The following is a 26,188-nucleotide window of genomic DNA, read 5'->3' as shown; positions in this document are numbered from 1 at the left end:
GTGCGATTACTCTTCAGATTCCGAGGTGTTGCAGGGTTCGGTAAGTAACAAGGTGGTGAGGGCGGCTCTCCCTCTCTCCTGCCGAATATGTTGCCGATGGCAACGATATTGGCCGTATTGTGGTGGCCGGATTAGAGAAACATCATCAAAACTTGGCGGTGGGATTAAAGAAATCGGTCGAGGAGGCCCCGGCTCATATCTCTGCAAAATGGGAAAATCTGAGTAAAATCCTGGAAACACGTGGTGCCACAGAGAAAAGCTGGGAACAGCCTCTCCGACTATACTGATCGGATCGTAACAGCCTCTCCGACATACTGATCGGATCGTAACAGCCTCTCCGACATACTGATCGGATCGTAACAGCCTCTCCGCCGACACTGATCGGATCGTAACAGCCTCTCCGACCATACTGATCGGATCGTAACAGCCTCTCCGACCACACTCGATCGGATCGTAACAGCCTCTCCGACATACTGATCGGATCATAACAGCCTCTCCGACCAACTGATCGGATCGTAACAGCCTCTCCGACCATACTGATCGGATCGTAACAGCCTCTCCGACCATACTGATCGGATCGTAACAGCCTCTCCGACCACATGATCGGACGTAACAGCCTCTCCGACCACACTGATCGGATCGTAACAGCCTCTCCGACCATACTGATCGGATCGTAACAGCCTCTCCGACCATACTGATCGGATCGTAACAGCCTCTCCGACCAGCACTGATCGATCGTAACAGCCTCTCCGACATACTGATCGGGATCGTAACAGCCTCTCCGACCATACGGATCGGATGCAAACAGGCCTCTCCGACTATACTGATCGGATCGTAACAGCCTCTCCGACCTATACTGATCGGATCGTAACAGCCTCTCCGGACCACACTGATCGGATCGTAACAGCCTCTCCGACATACTGATCGATCGTAACAGCCTCTCCGACCATACTGATCGGATCAGTAACAGCCTCTCCGGACCAGTACTGATTGCATCGTACAGCCTCTCCGACTACGACTGATCGATCGGACAGCCTCTCCGACCATAGGATCGGATCGTAACAGCCTCTCCGACCATCACTGATCGGATCGTAACAGGCTCTCCGCCACACTGATCGGATCGTAACAGCCTCTCGACCATACTGATCGGATCGGTAACAGCCTCTCCGACCATACTGATCGGATCGTAACAGTCCTCTCCGACCACACTGATCGGATCGTAAACAGCCTCTCCGACCACACTGATCGGATCGTAACAGCCTCTCCGACCATACTGATCGGATCGTAACAGCCTCTCCGACCACACTGATCGGATCGTAACAGCCTCTCCGACCATACTGATCGGATCGTAACAGTCTCTCCGACCACACTGATCGGATCGTAACAGCCTCTCCGACCATACTGATCGGATCGTAACAGTCTCTCCGACCACACTGATCGGATCATAACAGCCTCTCCGACCACACTGATCGGATCGTAACAGCCTCTCCGACCATACTGATCGGATCGTAACAGTCTCTCCGACCACACTGATCGGATCGTAACAGCCTCTCCGACCGTACTGATCGGATCATAACAGCCTCTCCGACCATACTGATCGGATCGTAACAGCCTCTCCGACCGTACTGATCGGATCATAACAGCCTCTCCGACCGTACTGATCGGATCATAACAGCCTCTCCGACCACACTGATCGGATCGTAACAGCCTCTCCGACTATACTGATCGGATCGTAACAGCCTCTCCGACCGCACTGATCGGATCGTAACAGCCTCTCCGACCACACTGATCGGATCGTAACAGCCTCTCCGACCACACTGATCGGATCGTAACAGCCTCTCCGACCGCCGTACTGATCGGATCGAAACAGCCTCCGACTATACTGATCGGATCGTAACAGCCTCTCGATCATACTGATCGAATCGTAACAGCCTCTCCGAACTATACTGATCGGATCGTAACAGCCTCTCCGACTATACTGATCGGATCGTAACAGCCTCTCCGACCCCACACTGATCGGATCGTAACAGCCTCTCCGAACACACTGATCGGATCGTAACAGCCTCTCGACCATACTGATCAGATCGTAACAGTCTCTCCGACCACACTGATCGGATCGTAACAGCCTCTCCGACCGACTGATGGATCTAACAGCCTCTCCGACATACTGATCGGATCGTAAAACCTCTCCGACCGTACTGATCGGATCATAACAGCCTCTCGACCGTACTGATCGGATTATAACAGCCTCTCCGACCATACTGATCGGATCGTAACAGCCTCTCCGACCGCACTGATCGGATCGTAACAGCCTCTCCGACCATACTGATCGGATCGTCAACAGCCTCTCCGACCATACTGATCGGATCGCTAACAGCCTCTCCGACCTATACTGATCGGATCGTAACAGCCTCTCCGACCCTACTGATCGGATCGTAACAGCCTCTCCGACCATACTGATCGGATCGTAACAGCCTATTCCGACCGTACTGATCGGATCGTAACAGCCTCTCCGACCACTACTGATCGGATCGTAACAGCCTCTCCGACCCATACTGATCAGGATCGTAACAGCCCTCTCCGACCGCACTGATCGGATCGTAACAGCCTCTCCGACCATACTGATCGGATCGTAACAGCCTCTCCGACCCATACTGATCGGATCGTAACAGTCCTCTCCGACCACACTGATCGGATCGTAACAGCCTCTCCGACCCTACTGATCGGATCGTAACAGCCTCTCCGACCATACTGATCGGATCGTAACAGTCCTCTCCGACCACACTGATCGGATCGTAACAGCCTCTCCGACCGCACTGATCGGATCAGTAACCGCCTCTCCGACCATACTGATCGGATCGTAACAGTCTCTCCGACCACACTGATCGGATCGTAACAGCCTCTCCGACAGTACTGATCGGATCATAACAGCCTCTCCGACCATACTGATCGGATCGTAACAGCCTCTCCGACCGTACTGATCGGATCATAACAGCCTCTCCGACCATACTGATCGGATCAAACAGCCTCTCCGACCATACTGATCGGATCGTAACAGCCTCTCCGACCGCACTGATCGGATCGTAACAGCCTCTCCGACCATACTGATCGGATCGCAACAGCCTCTCCGACCACACTGATCGGATCGCAACAGCCTCTCCGACTATACTGATCGGATCGTAACAGCCTCTCCGACCGATACTGATCGGATCGTACAGCCTCTCCGACCATACTGATCGGATCGTAACAGCCTCTCCGACCAGCACTGATCGGATCGTAACAGCCTCTCCGACCATACTGATCGGATCGCAACAGCCTCTCCGACACACTGATCGGATCGCAACAGCCTCTCCGACCGATACTGATCGGATCGTAACAGCCTCTCCGACCATACTGATCGGATCGCAACAGCCTCTCCGACCATACTGATCGCATCGTAACAGCCTCTCCGACTACTGATCGGTTCGTAACAGCCTCTCCGACCACACTGATCGGATCGTAACAACCTCTCCGACCGTACTGATCGGATCGTAACAGCCCTCCGACCTATACTGATCGGATCGTAACAGCCTCTCCGACCATACTGATCGGCTCGTAAACAGCCTCTCTCTCCGGGGGAACCTACTACTGATCGGATCGTAACAGCCTCTCGACCAACTGATCGGATCGTAACAGCCCTCTCGACCATACTGATCGGATCGTAACAGCCTCTCCGACTATACTGATCGGATCGTAACAGCCTCTCCGGACCAAACTGCGATTCGTATAACAGCCTCTCCGACCATCCTGATCGGATCGTAACAGCCCTCTCCGACCATACTGATCGGATCGTAACAGCCTCTCCAACACACTGATCGGATCGTTAACAGCCTCTCCGACCACCTGATCGGATCGTAACAGCCTCTCCGACCACACTGATCGGATCGTAACAGCCTCTCCGACTATACTGATCGGATCGTAACAGCCCTCTCCCCCCACTGATCGGATCGTACAGCCTCTCCGACCACACTGATCGGATCGTAACAGCCTCTCCGACCATACTGATCGGATCGTAACAGTCTCTCCGACCACACTGATCGGATCGTAACAGCCTCTCCGACCGTACTGATCGGATCATAACAGCCTCTCCGACCATACTGATCGGATCGTAACAACCTCTCCGACCGTACTGATCGGATCATAACAGCCTCTCCGACCATACTGATCGGATCATAACAGCCTCTCCGACCATACTGATCGGATCGTAACAGCCTCTCCGACCGCACTGATCGGATCGTAACAGCCTCTCCGACCATACTGATCGGATCGCAACAGCCTCTCCGACCACACTGATCGGATCGCAACAGCCTCTCCGACTATACTGATCGGATCGTAACAGCCTCTCCGGCTATACTGATCGGATCGTAACAGCCTCTCCGACCGCACTGATCGGATCGTAACAGCCTCTCCGACCGCACTGATCGGATCGTAACAGCCTCTCCGACCATACTGATCGGATCGCAACAGCCTCTCCGACCACACTGATCGGATCGCAACAGCCTCTCCGACTATACTGATCGGATCGTAACAGCCTCTCCGACCGTACTGATCGGATCGTAACAGCCTCTCCGACCATACTGATCGGATCGTAACAGCCTCTCCGACCATACTGATCGGATCGTAACAGCCTCTCCGACCATACTGATCGGATCGTAACAGCCTCTCCGACCATACTGATCGGATCGTAACAGCCTCTCCGACCATACTGATCGGATCGTAACAGCCTCTCCGACTATACTGATCGGATCGTAACAGCCTCTCCGACTATACTGATCGGATCGTAACAGCCTCTCCGAACATACTGATCGGATCGTAACAGCCTCTCCGACCGTACTGATCGGATCGTAACAGCCTCTCCGACCATACTGATCGGATCGTAACAGCCTCTCCGACCATACTGATCGCATCGTAACAGCCTCTCCGACTATACTGATCGGTTCGTAACAGCCTCTCCGACCACACTGATCGGATCGTAACAGCCTCTCCGACCGTACTGATCGGATCGTAACAGCCTCTCCGACTATACTGATCGGATCGTAACAGCCTCTCCGACCATACTGATCGGTTCGTAACAGCCTCTCCGACCACACTGATCGGATCGTAACAGCCTCTCCGACCGTACTGATCGGATCGTAACAGCCTCTCCGACCATACTGATCGCATCGTAACAGCCTCTCCGACCATACTGATCGGATCGTAACAGCCTCTCCGACCACACTGATCGGATCGTAACAGCCTCTCCGACTATACTGATCGGATCGTAACAGCCTCTCCGACCACACTGATCGGATCATAACAGCCTCTCCGACCACACTGATCGGATCGTAACAGCCTCTCCGACCATACTGATCGGATCGTAACAGCCTCTCCGACCACACTGATCGGATCGTAACAGCCTCTCCGACCATACTGATCGGATCGTAACAGCCTCTCCGACCATACTGATCGGATCGTAACAGCCTCTCCGACCTACTGATCGGATCGTAACAGCCTCTCCGACCGTACTGATCGGATCGTAACAGCCTCTCCGACCATACTGATCGGATCGCTAACAGCCTCTCCGACCACTACTGATCGGATCGCTAACAGCCTCTCCGACTATACTGATCGGATCGTAACAGCCTCTCCGGACTATACTGATCGGATCGTAACAGCCTCTCCGACCGCACTGATCGGATCGTAACAGCCTCTCCGACCGCTACTGATCGGATCGTAACAGCCTCTCCGACCATACTGATCGGATCGTAACAGCCTCTCCGACCACACTGATCGGATCGTAACAGCCTCTCCGACATACTGATCGGATCGTAACAGCCTCTCCGACCTTACTGATCGGATCGTAACAGCCTCTCCGACCGTACTGATCGGATCGTAACAGCCTCTCCGACCATACTGATCGGATCGTAACAACCTCTCCGACCGTACTGATCGGGTCGTAACAGCCTCTCCGACCATACTGATCGGATCGTAACAGCCTCTCCGACCGCACTGATCGGATCGTAACAGTCTCTCCGACCGTACTGATCAGATCGCAACAGCCTCTCCGACTATACTGATCGGATCGTAACAGCCTCTCCGACCATACTGATCGGATCGTAACAGCCTCTCCGACCGTACTGATCGGATCGCAACAGCCTCTCCGACCGTACTGATCGGATCGTAACAGCCTCTCCGACCGTACTGATCGGATCGTAACAGCCTCTCCGACCGTACTGATCGGATCGTAACAACCTCTCCGACCGTACTGATCGGGTCGTAACAGCCTCTCCGACCGTACTGATCGGATCGTAACAGCCTCTCCGACCGCACTGATCGGATCACATCAATAGAAACCAGGCTGACGTACAAAAGTCTAACAGGATTAGACAGGGTAGATTCAGAAAGAATGTTCTCTATAGTGGGGGAGTCCAGACCTGGAGGTCATAATTTGAGGATAAGGGATGGTAAACCTTTTAGGACTGAGGCAAGGTGGAAATTTCTTCACCCAGAGACTGGTGAATCTTTGCAATTCACTATCACAGAAAATAGTTGAGGCCAAAACGTTGTGTAATTTCAAGAAGTAATTAGATACGGTTCTTGGGGCTGAAGGGATCAATGGATATGGAGGGAAGGCTCAGGGTATTCACAGAATTATAGAATTTACAGTGCGGAAGGAGGCTATTCGGCCCATCGAGTCTGCACCGGCCCTTGGTAAGAGCACCCCACTTAAGCCCACACCTCCAACCTATCCCTGTAACCCAACCCTCTATCCTCTCTGGCAGACCCACTATTCTGACATTCTGCCATCTGGACCGGTTTTCCTGGTCCTCCACTTTCCCTCTTCGGCTCCCTTGGGCCGTCACCAACCTTCTCACCTCCGTTTCCAGAGCTTCGACCCTGTCGTTCTGGTCCGAGGCAGCTTTCTCCAACTCCAGGATTGTTTTCTCCTGTGCCTCCACCTTCGTTCCCGGGCCTTTGATGGTTCGCTGCATTGTGTTTGTTGCCTCCGACATCACCTCCTTCATCATCGTGTGGAGCTCCGTCCTGATCACCTCCTTCATGGCATTTAGCTCTCTTTCCAGCACCATTCTCCATTAGTCCCCCTGAGTGTGTGGGGGTGGGGGAGGGGGGGGGTCGCTGCGTCCTGCTCTGCAGTATAGTTCACCGGCTTTTCCCCCTCCAGGTTCGCCTGAACCTCCGCCTCGCCTAGTGTGGCCTCCTGTCTGTGCACCCGCAGTTCCTGCCCCTTTCCTTCGCTGCTGCTCCTAATATCTCACCGTCCTCTCTGTTTGTTGCTGCCAAGCATGTTCCTTCCTTGCGTCTTTCACCCTTGGATGGATTTTGGTGGGCTTTTAAAGCCGGAATTTCCAATAAATTGCCTCTGTTGGGTTTGTTTGGGAGGAGAGCCACCTGATGTGTGTCCGCTCAGCACATCGCTACCACCAGAAGTCTTACCCCTATTGAACTTGATAATCAGCCATGATCATAATGAATGGCGGAGCAGCTGGAAGGGCTGAATGGCCTCCTCCTGCTTCTATTTTCTATGTATGTTTTATGTATTCAGCCCACCCAAAGTATGTCTCCCATCAAGGCGCTAATCTGGAAAAATCCTCCCACACAGGACATCAACGCAAATTCCACCTGGGCAAATGAATGGGAATCATTGGACTTGACAAACAAGGACCTGATCTCAAACCCAACCCAACAGCTGCCTGCTTTCAACCTTCCCAGGAAAGAGTGGTCCACACTTAACAGGTTCAGGACCGGCCAGGGCCCCTGCCTGACCAACCTCCACAGATGGGGCATTAGTACCAGCTCACCTCACAGAATAATGTCCAATCCGCAGACACAGCGGAGGCCTATCCGCACTCAACACAGCAGGACCAGAAGAAACTGCTCGGCTGGGGGACTTTGCATTCGCTAAATAAAATACTGGACCAAAGCTCCTTGTGATGAAGACAATTCCTTCAGACTGATCAGCATCACCTTCAGCCTCAGAATTCTCTCTGCCATGTGTCACTTTGATGACCCTGGTTTTCCACATTGGGAAGTTCATCACAATGATATTTTCAGTCGGACCTGAAACTGCTGCTAATTGTTCCCCAGTCATTCCTGGGGTTCATTCACCTATTAGTGCTGTTCCAATTCTGACTATTGATTGATATGAAATGAAAATTGCTTATTGTCACGAGTAGGCTTCAATGAAGTTACTGTGAAAAGCCCCTAGTCGCCACATTCCGGCGCCTGTCCGGGGAGGCTGGTACGGGAATCGAACCGTGCTGCTGGCCTGCTTTAAAAGCCAGTGATTTAGCCTGGTGAGCTAAACCAGCCCCCTATCTAGATCTGCTAAAGATACTTTCACCCTAATTCACAATCTGTCCAAGTCCAAATATGCATCATAGATATCCAATGAATCATCTTTCTTGTAAACCTCATCAACGAAACCCGAATGGAAAATCCAAACTTTAATCAGGATCCAACTGACGGGCGCCCAGCTCCCAGAATACTTTGCTTCTGATTTTCCCTTTGTTAGGAAGTGAGAATGCCGAGGCCGGACCTTGTTTCCTCCTTGGTGGGGACGTAACCCTTGTCCACATCTCCACTTCATTCTTCCACTGGTCGTATGGCTCAGACTCCGAGAACATCGGCGAGTAATCAGACCCTGACAATTTCCACTCGCTTCAGTTATTTCCCACAAAAACTACTGGGATTGTAAGATTCTGTCTGAAATGTTATTTGTCAACCTTCACCATATGATAAGGGTTGTGTATTACCATAATATAATCCTGAGAGTCTTTTGGTGAAGGAAGAAACTGGAACCAATCTGTATTTGGTATAGATTTATTCACAGAGTGAAACATTACAGGTAGATACCTCCTGACCCCACTCCACTCCATGTCAGAAAGGAAGGGAATTAATTTAAACAGCCCTGATTTCTCCTCTCACTACTGGTCTGTAAACAGAATGGAGGGTTTGATTCCTGATCTCCCCCTTTATAAGTGGTGGTGTATTTTCCTTCACCTTTCAGTTTGGTGTGAGCTCGAACTTCCATTAAGAATCCAGCCTCCGGTGTTGCCCTGGTGACGGGCCGGTGGGCGGGACTAGGCCTCCTCCCGCACCGCCCACTCCGGACTCTGAGCCGCACCGACTGCCCGGTGAGCCGGGCCCGCCTGCAGCTGCCGCACGGAGCCCTGGGCACCCCGGTGTTTATGCCGGTGGGAACCCAGGGAACCCTGAAGGGAATCGCCGTCCCGCAGCTGGAGGCGCTGGGCTGCCAAATCTGCCTGGGCAACACCTACCACCTGGGCATGAGGCTGGATGATGTTGTCAGCAGTACAGTGACTGGGCCGAGGGTGGAGGAAGCCATGTTCAGGTCTGTTCGCTGGTTGGATCGCTGCATTGCAGCAAACATGAATCCCGGGCAGCAGAGTCTATTTGCCATTATCCAGGGGGGTCTGGATGCTGAACTGCGGAAGAAATGTCTGACAGATGATTAAACGTGACGTCTCTGGTTTTGCCATCGGAGGATTGAGTGGCGGGGAGGAGAAGGATCATTTCTGGAGAATGGTGAAGCTGAGCACAGAGTACCTCCCACCCGAGAAACCACGTTACCTAATGGGAGTCGGGTATGCGACAGATCTGGTGGTGTGTGGGGCTCTGGGCTGTGACATGTTTGACTGTGTATTTCCCACACGCACAGCGCAGTTTGGATCTGCACTCGTTCCCTGGGGATCTTTGCAGTTGAAGCACAGGCAATATGCCAAGGATTTCGGGCCCATCGATGAGGATTGTGAATGCCCGACTTGTAAGAGGTACACTCGAGCATATCTCCACGCTCTGTTCAGGAGTGACACTGCCGCCCTCCATCACATCACCATCCATAACATTGCCTACCAGCTGAACCTGATGCGCTTTATTCGTGAGAGTATTCAGCAGGAGAAATTCCCAGCGTTCGTTCAGCAGTTCATGAAGCGGATGTATGGGAGTGTAGAACAGTACCTACGCTGGGCAGTTGAAGCATTAAGCACTGTCAATATTAAACTGGAATAAACACTGTCACCAGGAATGGGTTATGTGCTTCAAGATCTGTTGCTGGGTGAAGATGTGGAACCCGGCCACAGCATCAGTGAACGAGGCAGCTCCCATCATGTGGCTCTGATCTCTCCCACTGTTACTCTCACCCCTGTTGTGTTGCTGAATGTGTAATTTGTTACAAAAATAAAAGTGATTTGTTAAAAAAAGAAATGCTTCCTTGATAAACAATGTAGAACACAAGTGACAACAATCTCCGGTTACTCGTCACAGGATCTATCCGGGAATGTGCCGATCCTGGCCAGGCTGCCTGGTGTTCAGGCTGGAGAGGGAATTTTGTTGTAGGTTAGTTGGATGCAATTCCTGGAGTAAAAATGTGAGTTGCTGATCCTGCCCTCGTCCAGCCTTCCTCAGAACCTGCCTCGTCTCTGCCCGGTGTGAACAATCGGTTCCACCCCAATTGGGTGAGGTGCTGAGGAATTGACTGAAGGTTTGTTAGCTGAAGGACAGTGATAGCAAGCAGCAAATTCGTGTTGGTTTGACATTGGTAAGGACGAGGGGTTCACACACTCCATCGCAAAGGGTCACAGCTACATCTCCGCTTCTCTTCCTGTCAGCTCAGCCGTGGCACACCAACCCCACCTCACAAACCCAGAAGCTGCTCACACTTACCGCAGCTGGAGCTTCAGGACTGAGGACCACTGAGATATCTAACTGTAGGGAGTATAATGGCTGAGCTAACACCGTGTACGACCCTGGAGAGCTACCTCAGCAGATGCCCAGAGGGAACGCAACCGTGTACCTCAGCCAGCGAGCAGCTGGGGTGCTGACAACACGGACTGGAAATACCACAGGATGACCATGGGTTTATCAACCATTGTCGACCAGGCTTTGACTGTAATTCTGCGCGACTCCACTAGATGGTGCAGTTGGCACCCTGCAGTCTGATATTACTCCACTAGATGGTGCAGTTGGCACCCTGCAAATTGAGATTACTCCACTAGATGGTGCAGTTGGCACCCTGCAGTCTGAGATTACTCCACTAGATGGTGCAGTTGGCACCCTGCAATCTGAGATTACTCCACTAGATGGTGCAGTTGGCACCCTGCATCCTGAGATTACTCCACTAGATGGTGCAGTTGGCACCCTGCAGTCTGAGATTACTCCACTAGATGGTGCAGTTGGCACCCTGCAATCTGAGATTACTCCACTAGATGGGTCACTGTCTGTGTGGAGTCTGCACGTCCTCCCCGTGTGTGCGTGGGTTTCCTCCGGGTGCTCCGGTTTCCTCCCACAGTCCAAAGATGTGCGGGTTAGGTGGATTGGCCATGCTAAATTGCCCGTAGTGTAAGGTTAATGGGGGGATTGTTGGGTTACGGGTATACGGGTTACGTGGGTTTAAGTAGGGTGATCATGGCTCGGCACAACATCGAGGGCCGAAGGGCCTGTTCTGTGCTGTACTGTTCTATGTTCTATGGTGCAGTTGGCACCCTGCAGTCTGAGATTACTCCACTAGATGGTGCAGTTGGCACCCTGCAGTCTGAGATTACTCCACTAGATGGTGCAGTTGGCACCCTGCAGTCTGAGATTACTCCACTAGATGGTGCAGTTGGCACCCTGCAATCTGAGATTACTCCACTAGATGGTGCAGTTGGCACCCTGCATCCTGAGATTACTCCACTAGATGGTGCAGTTGGCACCCTGCAGTCTGAGATTACTCCACTAGATGGTGCAGTTGGCACCCTGCAATCTGAGATTACTCCACTAGATGGTGCAGTTGGCACCCTGCAGTCTGAGATTACTCCACTAGATGGTGCAGTTGGCACCCTGCAGTCTGAGATTACTCCACTAGATGGTGCAGTTGGCACCCTGCAGTCTGAGATTACTCCACTAGATGGTGCAGTTGGCACCCTGCAGTCTGAGATTACTCCACTAGATGGTGCAGTTGGCACCCTGCAATCTGAGATTACTCCACTAGATGGTGCAGTTGGCACCCTGCATTGTCTGAGATTACTCCACTAGATGGTGCAGTTGGCTGGGTTTAGCCAATCCTGGTTTCTACAGTAACCAATAGGCTCAAAACAAATATTAAAAGTATTTTGGAGAGAAAAAGATATTTACACTAGAGGTGTGAAATTGATATATTACTGGTCAACAGGAATAATTATTGACCAACTTTGTCAGCAAACTTCCGACAGTCAAGTATATATTTTTAATTCTATTCCCATTGCTGGATTCAGCAACAGACTGGGTATTTGTTCATCTATTCACACAGACTGGGTATTTGCTGAACTCTTATTCTATGTATAATCAATGACTCATTTCTTCTCTCGTCATTAGCAGTTGTATTAAGAATCTTGTGAAAATAAAAGAAAAAATCTCCTGCCAGAAATCATCTGGGAGATTTGCTAAAACTTTTTTTTAAATCCAGTCTCAGGGTGGACTCAATCTCTATTTGGTGTGGATTTGTTCACAGAGTGAAATGTTACATTTATAGACCACCTGACACCACCTGATGTCAGTCAGTGTCTCTTTCTGCTCCTTTAAAACAAATAACATTGAATAGGCAGTGAAACAAAAAACAAATTACCAAAGTAAAGTTATAAAACTTGAAACTAAAATGTTATCTTGTGAGTCAATGATGCAGCTCAACCCCCGCAGTGCCCACCGGGAATGAAGAATGGCTCAAGTAACCATCTAATCCAGGGGTGGGCAAACTTTTCCGTGCAAGGGCCACATTCAGAAATTCACAATTTTAAAGGGCCGCATAGTATATTAAGTAAAATAATTACTTCACCCGGTTATGATTCTGGGCGCCTCATGTAGAACATAGAACAGTACAGCACAGAACGGGCCCTTCGGCCCTCGATGTTGTGCCGAGCAATGATCACCCTACTCAAGTCAACGTATCCACCCTATACCAGTAAGTAACCCAACAGCCCCCCCCCCATTAACCTTTAAAAAAAAAAAACATTTTTTAAAACGTTTTTTAAAAAAAAAATTTTTTAATGACTTGGTGGGCCGCATAAAGACCTTTGGCGGGCCGCATGCGGCCCACGGGCCATAGTTTGCCCACCCCTAATCTAATCAATACTGTGTATACTGAAACCCAACAGATACAATTAACACCCACAGTCAGAGCATCTAAAAAGTCTCTAATCAGTGTGACTGCCCTGGTGTCTTAGCAGCTCAGATGAACAAATAAATCCCTTCCCACACACAGAGCATGTGAACGGCCTCTCTCCACTGTGAACCCGCTGGTGTGTCTGCAGGTGGGATGACTGAGTGAATCCCTTCCCACACATGGGGCAGGTAAAAGGCTGCTCCCCAGTGTGAACCCGCTGGTGTGTCTGCAGGTGGTATGACTGAGCGAATCCCTTCCCACAGTCAGAGCAGGTGAACGGCCTCTCTCCGGTGTGAACTCTCTGGTGTCTCTGCAGAGTGGATGAATCAATGAATGCTTTCCCACACATGGAGCAGGTGAACGGCCTCTCCCCACTGTGAACCCGCTGGTGTGACAGCAGGTTGGATAACTGAGTGAATCCCTTCCCACACGCAGAGCAAGTAAAAGGCCGCTCCCCATTGTGAATTCGCTGATGTGTCTGCAGGTGGGATGACTGAGCGAATCCCTTCCCACAGTCAGAGCAGGAGAACGGCTTTTCCCTGGTGTGAACTCGCTGATGTTTCTGTAGAGTGGATGAATCAATGAATCCCTTCGCACACCATTGGGAACAATATCATTGATCAAGGTTGCACGGAGCTTGTCCACTGTCTGCCCAGCAAAGCTGCTGCTCCTTTGTCTGAATGAAGATTGAGCTTCACACAGACTGAAACGTCCTCCTGTCCCCAACTTCTGTGAGTAAACACTTTCTTTTCTCCCCCTTTCCATTTCTTTACTCATTCTGACCTTCAATTGTTTAAAACCCCAGGCCCAGTTGATATGTTTCCCAGGCTGCTGTGGGCTGCAAGAGAGAAGATTGCAGAGGCTCTGACAATTTTCCAATCTTCTCTGGTCACAGGAGCAGTGCCGGAGGACTGGAGGCAGATAACGTGGTTCCATTATTCAAAAAGTGAAGTAGGGAAAATTCAGGAAATTACAGATTAGTGAGACTAACCCCAGTCGTAGGGAAACTTTTGAAAAAATTCTGAGGGCCAGAATTGATCTCCACTTGGGGAGGAAAGGATTAATCAAGGATAGTCAGCATAGTTTTGTCAGGGGAGATCATGTCTTACAAATGTGGCTTTTTCAGGAGCTGTCTCGGTGTGTAGCTAATGGTAGTACAGTTCATGTAGACTACAAGGACTTCACTGAAGCATCGGAGACTGGTCAAGAAGGCAAGAGTCCATGGGAGCCAGAGCAATTGGCAAATTGGACTCAGAATTGACTCAGTGGCAGGAAGCAGAGGGTGATGGTTGAAGGTTGTTTTTGTGACTGGAAGCCCATGTCCATTGGTGTTCCACAGGGATCAGTGCTGGGCCCTTTGCTGTTTGTGATCTGGATGTGAATGGAGGAGGTTTGGGCAAGATAATGGGGCTAAAGGTAGACAAGTCTCCTGGCCCTGATGGAATGCATCCCAGAGTGCTAAAAGAGATGGCTAGGGAAATTGCAAATGCACTAGTGATAATTTACCAAATTCACTAGACTCTAGGCTGGTCCCGGTGGATTAGAAATTAGCTAACGTGACACCACTGTTTAAAAAAGGAGGTAGGCAGAAAGCGGGTAATTATAGGCCAGTGAGCTTAATTTCGGTAGTAGGGAAGATGCTGGAATCTATCATCAAAGAAGAAATAGCGAGGCATCTGGATGGAAATTGCCCATTGGGCAGACGCAGCATGGGTTCATAAAGGGCAGGTCGTGCCTAACTAATTTAGTGGAATTTCGTGAGGATATTACCAGAGCGGTAGATCATGGGGAGCCAATGGATGTGGTATATTTGGATTTCCAGAAAGCCTTTGACAAGGTGCCACACAAAAGGTTGCTACAAGATAAAGATGCATGGCATTAAGGGTAAAGTAGTAGCATGGATAGAGGATTGGTTAATTAATAGAAAGCAAAGAGTGGGGATTAATGGGTGTTTCTCTGGTTGGCAATCAGTAGCTTGTGGTGTCCCTCAGGGATCAGTGTTGGGCCCACAATTGTTCACAATTTACACAGATGATTTGGAGTTGGGGACCAAGTCCAATGTGTCCAAGTTTGAAGATGACACTAAGGTGAGTGGTAAAGCAAAACATGCAGAGGATACCGGAAGTCTGCAGAAGAATTTGGATAGGTTAAGTGAATGAGGTAGGGTCTGGCAGATGGAATACAATGTTGACAAATATGAGGTTATCCATTTTGGTAGGAATAACAGCAAAGGGGACTATTATTTAAATGATAAAATGCTGCTGTGTAGAGAGACCTAGGTGTGCTCGTGCATGAGTCGCAAAAATGTTGGTTTACAGGTGCAACAGGTGATTAAGGAAGCAAATGGAATTTTGTCCTTCATTTTTAGAGGGACGGAGTTTAAGACTAGGGAGGTTATGCTGCAATTGTATAAAGTGTTAGTGAGGCCACTAATTTATTTTTTTTTAAAAAGGTCCCTCTGACCCTCTGTACTTCCGAGAGTCCTACTATTCATTGTATATTCCCTTTCCTTTTAATCCTCCCACAATACACCTGGAGTATTGTGTTCAGTTTTGGTCTCATTATCTGAGAAAGGATTTACTAGCACTGGAGGGTGTGCAGAGGAGATTCACTAGGTTAATCCCAGAGCTGAAGGGGTTGGATTACGAGGAGAGGTTGAGTAGACGGATTATACTTGTTGGAATTTAGAAGGATAAGCGGGGATCTTATAGAAATATAAAATTATGGAGGCAATAGATAGGATAGATGTGGGCAGGTTGTTTCCACTGTCGGGTGAAAGCAGAACTAGGAGGCATAAACTCAAAATAAGGGGAAGTAGATTTAGGACTGAGTTTAAGAGGAACTTCTTCACCCAAAGGGTTGTGAATCTGTGGAATTCCTTGCCCAGTGAAGCAGTTGAGCCTCCTTCATTAAATATTTTTAAGGTAAGGATCGATAGTTTTTTGAAGAATAAAGGGATTAAGGGTTATGGTGTTCGGGCCGGAAAGTGGAGCTGAATCCACAACAGATTAGCCATGATCTCATTGAATGGCGGAGCAGGCTTGAGGGGCCATATGGCCTACTCCTGCTCCTAGTTCTTATGTTCTTGTGTATGATCAAGTATGTTCGCAGATGATACAAAAGTTGTTTGTATGATAAGTAGTGAGGAGGAAAGATTAAAGGGTGTAGTCGGACTGGTTAGATGGTTAGAACAGTAGCAAATGGAATTTAACCCTGAAAAGTGTGAGGCAATGCATTGTGGGAGGATTAAAAGGAAAGGGAATATACAATGAATAGTAGGACTCTCGGAAGTACAGAGGGTCAGAGGGACCTTTTTTAAAAAAAATAATTTTTATTGAAATTTTTACAAAATATAAACATCACAACTATATTAACAAAACAACCGCGGTAACACCCCAAGAACAACACCCACCCATCTTCAAACGCAACTACAAACAAAAGAAAAAACAAAAGAACACCCAAACAACAAAAGGGAAAGAAATAACACCCGCCACCACATCCCACAAACCCATGTACACAGTTCTCCCTCCCACCGAACCAAACACCCCCCCCCCCCCCCCCCCCCCCGGGTTGCTGCTGCTGCCGGCCTATTTCCCTACCGTTCCGCCAGGAAGTCCAGGAAAGGTTGCCACCGCCTAAACAACCCTTGTACTGATCCCCTCAGGGAAAATTTCACCTTCTCCAATTTGATGAACCCCACCATATCATTGATCCAAGCCTCCACGCTTGGGGGCCTCGCATACTTCCACTGTAGCAAGATCCTCCACCGGGCTACTGGGGACGCAAAGGCCAGGACACCGGCCTCTTTCGCCTCCTGCACTCCCGGCTCCACTGCCACCCCAAAAATTGCGAGTCCCCAGCCTGGCTTGACCCTGGATCCCACCACCCTCAAGACCGTCCTTGCTACCCCCTTCCAAAACTCCCCCAGCACTGGGCATGCCCAAAACATATGGGCGTGGTTTGCTGGACCCCCCGAGCACCTAGCACACCTGTCTTCGCCCCCGAAAAACCTACTCATCCTCGTCCCAGTCATGTGGGCCCTATGCAGCACCTTGAACTGTATGAGGCTAAGCCTCGCACAGGAAGAGGAGGAATTCACTCTCTCCAGGACATCCGCCCACGTCCCCTCCTCAATCTCCTCACCCAGCTCCTCTTCCCATTTACCCTTCAGTTCCTCCACCGAGGCCTCGTCTACCTCCTGCATCACCCGGTATATGTTCGAAATCCTCCCTCCTCCAAACCACAACCCCGAGAGTACCCTGTCCCACACCCCACGTGGAGGCAGCAAGGGGAACCCCTCCACCTGCCGCCTGGCAAACGCCCTCACCTGCATGTACCTAAACATGTTCCCCGGGGGGAGCCCAAACTTCCCCTCTAACTCCCCCAAGCTCGCGAACCTCCCCTCCACAAACAGGTCCCTCAACCTCCTAACCCCTACCCTGTGAGGGACCTTAATGTCCCTGTCCATAGATCTTTGAAGTCAATAGGAAAGATGGATATGGTGATTCAGAACGGATATGGGACACTTCGATTAGCTGAGGTATAGAAGATAAGAGCACGGAGGTTACGATGGAGCTGTATAAAACACTCTTTAAGCCATAGCTGGAGTACTGAGTGCAGTTCTGGTTGCCACACTACAGGAAGGATGTGATTGCACTGGAGAGGATGCAGAGGAGATTCATTAAGCATGTTGCCTGGGTGTTTCAGCAATGAAGAGAACCTGGTTAGGAGTTTCCTGGGAGCCGAGGAGGCTGAGGAGATATGTAATATGGGTGGCACGGTAGCATAGTGGTTAGCACTGTTGCTTCACAGTGCCAGGGTCCAACGTTCTATTCTCCCCGTGTCTCCATGGATTTCCTCCGGGTGCTCCGGTTTCCTCCCACAAGTTCCGAAAGACGTGCTGTTAGGTAATTTGGACATTCTGAATTCTCCCTCTGTGTACCTGAACAGCCGCCGCAGTGCAGCAACTCGGAGCTTTTCACGGTAACTTCATTGCAGTGTTAATGTAAGCCTTTCTGTGACAATAAAGATTATTATTATACAAATTTATGAAGGACACAGCTAGAGTAGATAGGAAGAGAGCTTTACCCTTAGTTGACAGGTCAATAAACAGTGGGCAGAAATTTAAGGTGAGGGGCAGGAGATTTAGATGGGATTTGAGGAAAAACATTTTCACCAGTGGGTGGTGGGAATCTGGAACTCGCTGCCTGAAAGTGTGGCAGAGGCGGAAACCTCACAACATTGAAGAAGCATTGAGCTGAGCACTTGATAGGCCATAGCATACAAGGCTATGGTCCAAGTGATTGGAATTCATACGTGCTCGATGGCTGGTGCAGAAATGATGGGCCGAAGGGCCTCTGGCTCTGCTGTAAAACTCTGTTTTCATAGAATCCCTACAGTGCAGAAAGAGGCCATTGGGCCCATCAAGTACCAACCCTCCAAAAGAGCACCTCACCGAGGCCCAAGCCCCCACCCTCTCCCTAGCTAACCTTATTGGACACTAAGGGGCAATTTAGCACGGCTAATCCACCTAATCTGCACATCTTTGGAATGTGGGAGGAAACCAGAGCTCCTGGAGGAAATCCACACAGACACGGGGAGAACGTGCAAACTCCACACAATCAGCCGAGGCTGGAATTGAATCCGGTTCCCTCATGCTGTGAGGCAGTAGTGCAAACCACTGTGTCTCACCGTGTGTTACATGATACAGATTAGATTATTACTGATGGTTATGAAATAAAATACATTCATTATTCTTGTTTTGGATTGTAGTACAGTAGCTACGTTATATATTTCCAATCAGATTTATAACAGAAGAGGAGTCCATTGGGCCTTTTGAGTTGATGCTGACTGTCTGTTGGGCAATTCTGTCAGTCTCGAATGGGTCCCATTCTGTAACCCTGCAGCACCCATCCAATTTCATTTAGAAATTATTAATCATCTCTGCTTGACTCCCCTCATAGGCAGCAAGTTCAAGGACATGATCAGCCACAACCCCCTGTATCTTAACCAACCGGAACAATCCTATACATTAAAACATTTTCAGTCCAGTAATACAGACACATATCTGTCTGGCAGCCTGCATGAAGATTTTCAGGTACCTGTCCAGGACAGGAAGCAGTGAGCAGGGATCTGTCAATCAGCCTGAATCAGCACCTTCAGTAGAATTGGGAGGGCGAATATTAGATACAGCAGAGTGAGAATGGAGGGAGAGTGTGTGGGATGGAGATTTACACCTTTTGGGGAATGAGAGAGGAAAAAATGTTCCAGAGAAACTACAATTGTCTGTTCTGAATTTCTATCCTATACTGACGGCGATGGTATTTTGTAAACTCCTTTTACAGGATATTAGAAGAGGAAGGTTTACAGACAGAAATCTCAAAACGAAACATTGCATCAACATCTGACAGAGTAATTCGATTCATTGGGTTCTGAATATCATTGGCCTGTCAATCTAGAATAACAAACGTTTGTCTGTTCTGTTCGGCTTCAAGAGATTTTAAACATCAGTGTGACTGGAAAAGCACCGAGACACACACACACCCAAGTGAGAGTGTTCCAGAGCACTGACTGTGGAAAGAGCTTCAACCAGATGCACAACCTGAAAAAACATTGCACCATTCACAGCGGGGAGAGAAAGTTCCCGTATCCTGTGTGAGACTTTAACTGATTGTCCGACTTGGAGAGACACAAGGACACCAGCAACATGGAGAAACGGTGGAAATGTGGGGACTGTGGAAAGGGATTTAGGTTCCCATCTGTGCTTGAAACCCATCGACACAGTCACACCGGGGAGAGGCCGTTCACCTGCTCTGTGTCTGGGAAGGGATTCACTCAGTTGTTTCACCTGCGGAGACACAGTGTCACTCACACCAATGAGAGACCCTTTAAATGCTCTGACTGTGGGAGTGGCTTCAAAAGCTCTCGAGAACTGATCTCTCACCAGCGAGTTCACACTGAGGAAAGGCCGTTCACCTGCTCTGTGTGTGGAAAGGGATTTGCTCACTTATCTAACCTGCGGAGACACAGTGTCACTCACACCAATGAGAGACCCTTTAAATGCTCTGACTGTGGGGGTGGCTTCAAAAGCTCTCGAGAACTGATCTCTCACCAGCGAGTTCACACTGGGGAGAGGCCGTTCACCTGCTCTGACTGTGGGAAGGGATTTTCTCAGTTATCCAACCTGCAGAGACATCAGCGAGTTCACACTGGGGAGAGGCCGTTCACCTGCTCTGACTGTGGGAAGGGATTCTCTCGGTTATCCAGCCTGCAGACACACCAGCGAGTTCACACTGGGGAGAAGCCGTTTGCCTGCTCTCAATGTGGGAAGGGATTCTCTCGGTTATCCAGCCTGCAGACACACCAGCGAGTTCACACTGGGGAGAAGCCGTTCGCCTGCTCTCAATGTGGGAAGGGATTCTCTCGGTTATCCAGCCTGCAGACACACCAGCGAGTTCACACTGGGGAGAAGCCGTTCACCTGCTCTGACTGTGGGAAGGGATTCTCTCGGTTATCCAGCCTGCAGACACACCAGCGAGTGGGGACACACTGGGGAGAAGCCGTTCGCCTGCTCTCAATGTGGGAAGGAATTCAGTCATCCATCCCACCTACGGAGCCACCAACGAGTTCACTCTGGGGAGAGGCCTTTCATCTGCTCTCAATGTGGGAAGGGATTTTGTGTTTCATCGCACCTGCTGAGACATCAACAAGTTCACAAGTGAACAAGGGATTGGATTCTGTTGTTAATATTTCTGCTCTTAATTACAGCCAGGACTGCGTTGTGTTCATTCTGTCAGTTGGTCAATGGGGATGGTGGGAGGGTTTCCTTCTGCTGGACTGGCCGGTCTCACGACTTTGCCTCCTGTGGGCTGATGCTCTTTGGGCCTTGTTGTGAATACCTGGTTCCAAGTTTCACGAGGACCAGAGACTGAAAGGGTATTTGGATGTTGGAAGTTATTTTGTTCCCATTCCTGATTGGAAACCTCCAAAGCAGCCACATTGCCATGAAGATGGGCTATGGTGGTTACATGATTCTTTTGTTTAATTTATCTGGGTGTTTCTCAAAGAAGGCAACTGTCAAGGTATGAGGGACAAGTTGTGACACATTGGGAACTTATAGTAAAAAGTGTGACAATAGATAGACAATTGCTGGCATTTAAAATATTATTACATATTTACATCAAATATAAATTCCTTTTAGAAATAAAAATCCACAGGAAATGTGATGGAAACGTGGCAAGCAAAGTTTAAGATTCACATTAGTTCAAAGGAAGAGGTTCAGAAAGTGGGTAAGAGTGTAGTAAGCCTGAGGATTGGGAACTTCTTTAGAATTCAGCAAAGGCGGACCAAGAAACTGATGATGAGGAATTAGAATATGAGAGCAAAACTCAGAATACTCAACATGGATTTAGGAATAGGGAATCATGTTTGACGAACGTTTTGGAGATTTTGAGGATGTCACTAACAGAATTGATCAAGGAGAGTCCGTGGATGTAGTACACTTGGAGGTTCAGGATGTTCTTTGATAAACACCCCACAGGAGGTTAGTTAGCAAAATGAAAGCCCACATGTGATAGGAGGTAATATACTGGTGCTGCAGTGGTTAGCCCTGCTGCCTACAGCACTGAGGACCCAGGTTCGATCCTGGCCCCAGGTCACTGTCCATGTGGAGTTTGCACATTCTCCCCGTTTCTGCATGGGTCTCACTCCATCAACCCAAAGATGTGCAGGGTAGGTGGATTGGTCATGCTAAATTGCCCCTTAATTGGATACTCTAAATTTAATTTTTAAAATGTAGATACTCTGCCATTTTTCTATTCCCACTACTATAAATTCTCCTGTCTCTCCCTGTAATGGACCCATGTTTGTCTTAGCCAAATATTTCCTTTTTACGTACCTATAGAAGCTTTTACAGTCCACACACGGCAGCTACTGTTTGGTGGTCTATAAACAACTCTTCCCAATGTTTGCTGCCCTCTGCTGTTTCTTAGCTCCACCCAAACAGTTTCCACATTTTGTATTCCTGATCTGAGATCCTCCCTTACGTACTGACATCATCCTTAGTTATCGGCGCAGCACCGCCTCCTTTTCCTTTTTGCCCGCAGTATTAACAAACATAATGATCAGACCTTCAGGCCCAGCACCAATCCCTGTGACACATCGCTCGTTGCATCTTGCCAACCAGAAAATGACCTATTTATGTCTACTCTTGGTTTTCTGGTAGCTCGTCAATCATTCACTGTGAAAGACAGTTCTGGGGTTAAAGCCTGCAGATTGGGAAAAGAAAAGAACTGAAACCTCTGGAATGAATAATCACTTTGGACTGGTTCTGAGACAATTAAGTTTCAACTTCCAGGGTAGAGTAGAGAATATTGTGGAGTGATTTTAGATTGTGTAAAAGGGAAAAGTTATATTTTATACTTTGTAGGTTCCTTCAAAAATAGTGGTTAGTTAACGTTGATTCTATGTTGTTTGTTGCAGCAAAAGTCATAAAGACTTCTTGTCATGTGATCCTTTAATTTGTTGACTGGGAATTTGATTTTTTTAAATATTAGAACATAGAACAGTACAGCACAGAACAGGCCTTCTGCCCTCGATGTTGTGCCGAGCAATGATCACCCTACTCAAACCCACGTATCCACCCTATACCCGTAACCCAACAACCCGCCCCCAAACCTTATTTTTTAGGACACTACGGGCAATTTAGCATGGCCAAACCACCTAACCCGCACATCTTTGGACTGTGGGAGGAAACCGGAGCACCCGGAGGAAACCCACGCACAAACAGGGAGGACGTGCAGACTCCACACAGTGACCCAGCCGGGAACCGAACCTGGGACCCTGGAGCTGTGAAGCATTTATGCTAACCACCATGCTACCCTGCTGCTGTTAGTTACTGATCTTTACAGAGATCCTAATCCACAAGTTTTGACTTCCCATTTGAGCCTCGGTACCTTTCTGTCTCTATTGCTCATGTCAATGACAGCCAGGCAATGGAGCGGAGGACTGAATTTCGCTGCGACCTACGCTCCAGTTGGGAAATTGCCACGGTGTGACACTAATAAAGAGACAGGAAGGTGCTGGAGAACTGACTGGAAAATGGACCCCAACCATCAGGGTTCGGCGGTGGGGTAACTGGGCTGATGGGGACGTGACCCCCAGGTTCAGTGCTCCTGAGTCCAATGTGGGAGTCACAGGAGCAGGGTACGGGGAGCTGAAGAGAAACATTTGGGTCTAGAACATTGTGAACATGTTTTTATTCTGGTTATTCTTTTACTCTGGTTTCTTTGATCCTCAAGTCATTTTCTGATTTTTTTTTAACCCATGTTCTGTTTCATTAATAAACTTGTTTCATTAAAAATAATTGTTTTTTTTGTCTTTTTCTGATTAAATTCATTCACTTTGGGGAAAGTGGGTGAGAGGGGTTGGCAGGCTCTTTAACAGAGACTGAGCCCCTCCAAGGTAATTAGTAAAGGAGCCAGAGGGGTGGAGATTTGATTTTTATTTTGACACACAATGTTTCAAAATGAGATTCTGTGATGAACTAATTTGATCCAGGCTCTTTGAGGAAGTAACACGGAATGTCAATAAAGGGGAACCTGGAGATATGGTTTATCTAGATTTCCAGAAGGTATTTTCCAAGGGGCCACATCAAAGGTCACTGCACAAAATAGGAGCTCATTGTGGGGGGGTTAACATATCAGCATGGATAGAGGATTGGTTAGCTAACAGGAAGCAGAGAGGGGGTATAAATGGGTCATTTCTGGGTTGGTGAGATGTGACAAGTGGAGTGTACACAGGGATCAGTGCTGGGCTCTTCAACTATTTACAATCTATATTAATGAGTTGGGTGATGGGATTGAATGTATGGCGGCTAAGTTTTCTGATGATGCCAAAGAGAGTTCAGAAAGTAATTTGTGAAGTGGACATAAGGAGTCTGCAAGGACATTAAGTGAATGGACAAAAACTTGACAGATGGAGGATAACGTGGGAAAATGTGAATTGTCCACTTTGGCAGGAAGGATTAAATAAAACATATCATTTAAATGGTGAGACATTGCAGAACGATGAGGTACAGAGGGATCTGGGTGTCAGTGTACAAGAATCACAATAAGTTAGTTTAGCAGGTACAGCCAGTGGCTCGATCGAGTCCTTGAACAGTTTAATCAGGCTTTATCGAGTGAGTTGAAATCACTTGGGAAGCACAATAGAATATTATGTATATGGCAAAGGGACTGGAATATAAAGTCGGGATGTTTTGCTGCAGTTCGACAGGGCCTTGGTGAGACCATATTTAGAGCTGTGTACAGTTTGGGTCTCCTTATTTCAGAAATGAGATAGTTGCATTAGAAGCGGTTCAGAGGAGGTTGACTCCCCGGATTCCTGGAATGAGGGGGTTATCCTCTGAGGAAAGGTTTGACAGGTTGGGCCTGTATCCATTGCAGTTTAGAAGAATGAGAGGAGGATCTCATGTGTTTCAATAAGATCATGAGTGGAACTGACAAGAGAGATTGCTGAGAGAATGTTTCCCCTTGTAGGCAGAGACTAGAATTAGGGACACTGCTTAAAATTAGGGGATCGTCCATTTAAAGAATGGATGAGAATATTATTTTACTCCTGAGGGCCGTGGGTCTGTGAATCTCTCTTTCCCAGAGAGTGCTGGAGGCAGGATCAGTGAATATGATTTTCAGATTGAATTTGATAGGTTCTTCGATTGACGAGGATGTGAAAGGGTGGAGGAAGGAAAGTGGAGTTAAGACCACAATCAGATCAGCCCTGATCTTATTGAATGGTGGAGCTGGCTCGAGGGGCCGAATGGCCTGTTCCTGTGTCTGAGCAGTAATATCAAAGATGCAGCAGCATTCCCATTACACTCTGGGTAGAAGCACCATCTCCAGGTAAATGCTCCCTGCTCTGCCCCAGATGCCATGGTCCCAGTCAGTGGAATATGTAAAACCTCAACAAATCTCTGTGCTCAGGGAATCCCTTCTTATACTTTATTACATCACAAAGGCTATGGAGACTGATTTAACCCAATCATTGCTGAGCTAACATTTGAACAGGACCAATTACAAAGCCTGTCATTGAACCATCTGTACCACCCCAAGCCACGTCAAACTCTCAAACAATTGTCTTCCCCACGCTCCGTCCCCGTACAGGGAGTCAGCATTCCCATGCCAAGCAGTGAAAACATGGTGGCCTTGACACCCAGGTGTTGTCTAGGATTCCAGGCACTCTTGTTTTCTCTGTCCTCTGGGAGCTGTTTATCTCCCTGTTCCCACACAGCAAGTTGTCTGTTCTCAGCTCTGCTCGATTTCTGCTGGAGTTTGGTCCCTTTTACACCTGTCAGATCAATAAAATATTTGGTCAGTGAAGACCCAAACCACAATTTCCCATCCTGACACCTGTCAACCATTCTTACCCAGAGCGTAATCACAACAGGAATAAAAACAGGGGAAGTGCAACAATCAAATTCAAAATAATTCCACAGCCAGTCATAGAATTTAATTTAATGTTCACTAATTAGAATAAAACCCGAAGCAGGGAGTCCCCCAGGATTCTTACAGTCCACACCTTGAGGGGGAGAACTCTCTCCAACCCCTCACTCAATTTCACTCCATTATTTTCCAGTTCTGTTCTGGCTCCACCTGGGGTAATATCTACTTGATAATTTCTTCGTCATGAAGGAGCGCCGTGAGTTCTAGGTCACTGGTACATAAGGACAGATGCTTCAAGCAACTTATCAAGCATGGATGTAAAAGATTCCCCAGCTCTCTTCTTCTCCTATCTAACTGGTGGACAGTTCTTACTTCACTATTACCACTTAGAGGCCCTTTATTGTCCAATCGAAGTTTTCACCGCTGGCTTGGCCCAGCATTTATTGGCCATTCCTCGATGCCCTGAGAAGGTGGTGGTGAGCTTCCTTCTTGCATCACTGCAGTTCTGTGGTGCTGATACATCCACTGTGCTGTTAGAGATGGAGTTCCAGGACCCAGCGACAGTGAAGGAACGCCG

The 26,188-nt window shown here is 48.7% G+C and overlaps 1 protein-coding gene and 2 pseudogenes across 1 annotated transcript in view; 2 read left to right on the top strand and 1 right to left on the bottom strand.

Annotated features, from left to right (window-relative positions):
* The window catches only part of LOC119951771 (zinc finger protein 721-like), a gene marked incomplete at its 5' end in the record, with an annotated part of 158,164 nt that overhangs the window by 20,800 nt on the left and 111,176 nt on the right, over nucleotides 1-26,188 (bottom strand). Inside the window, one exon of the mRNA XM_038775110.1 lies at nucleotides 13,254-13,736. Within this exon, the coding sequence (XP_038631038.1) occupies nucleotides 13,254-13,736 (483 nt within the window). The remainder of the gene's footprint in view (nucleotides 1-13,253; nucleotides 13,737-26,188) is intronic.
* LOC119951824 lies at nucleotides 9,222-10,249 on the top strand (annotated as a pseudogene).
* LOC119951800 lies at nucleotides 13,773-20,945 on the top strand (annotated as a pseudogene).

The sequence above is a fragment of the Scyliorhinus canicula genome, chromosome 17 (assembly GCF_902713615.1).
Source record: "Scyliorhinus canicula chromosome 17, sScyCan1.1, whole genome shotgun sequence".
NCBI lineage: Eukaryota > Metazoa > Chordata > Chondrichthyes > Carcharhiniformes > Scyliorhinidae > Scyliorhinus > Scyliorhinus canicula.
This window is presented reverse-complemented; position numbering and strand designations above follow the sequence as displayed.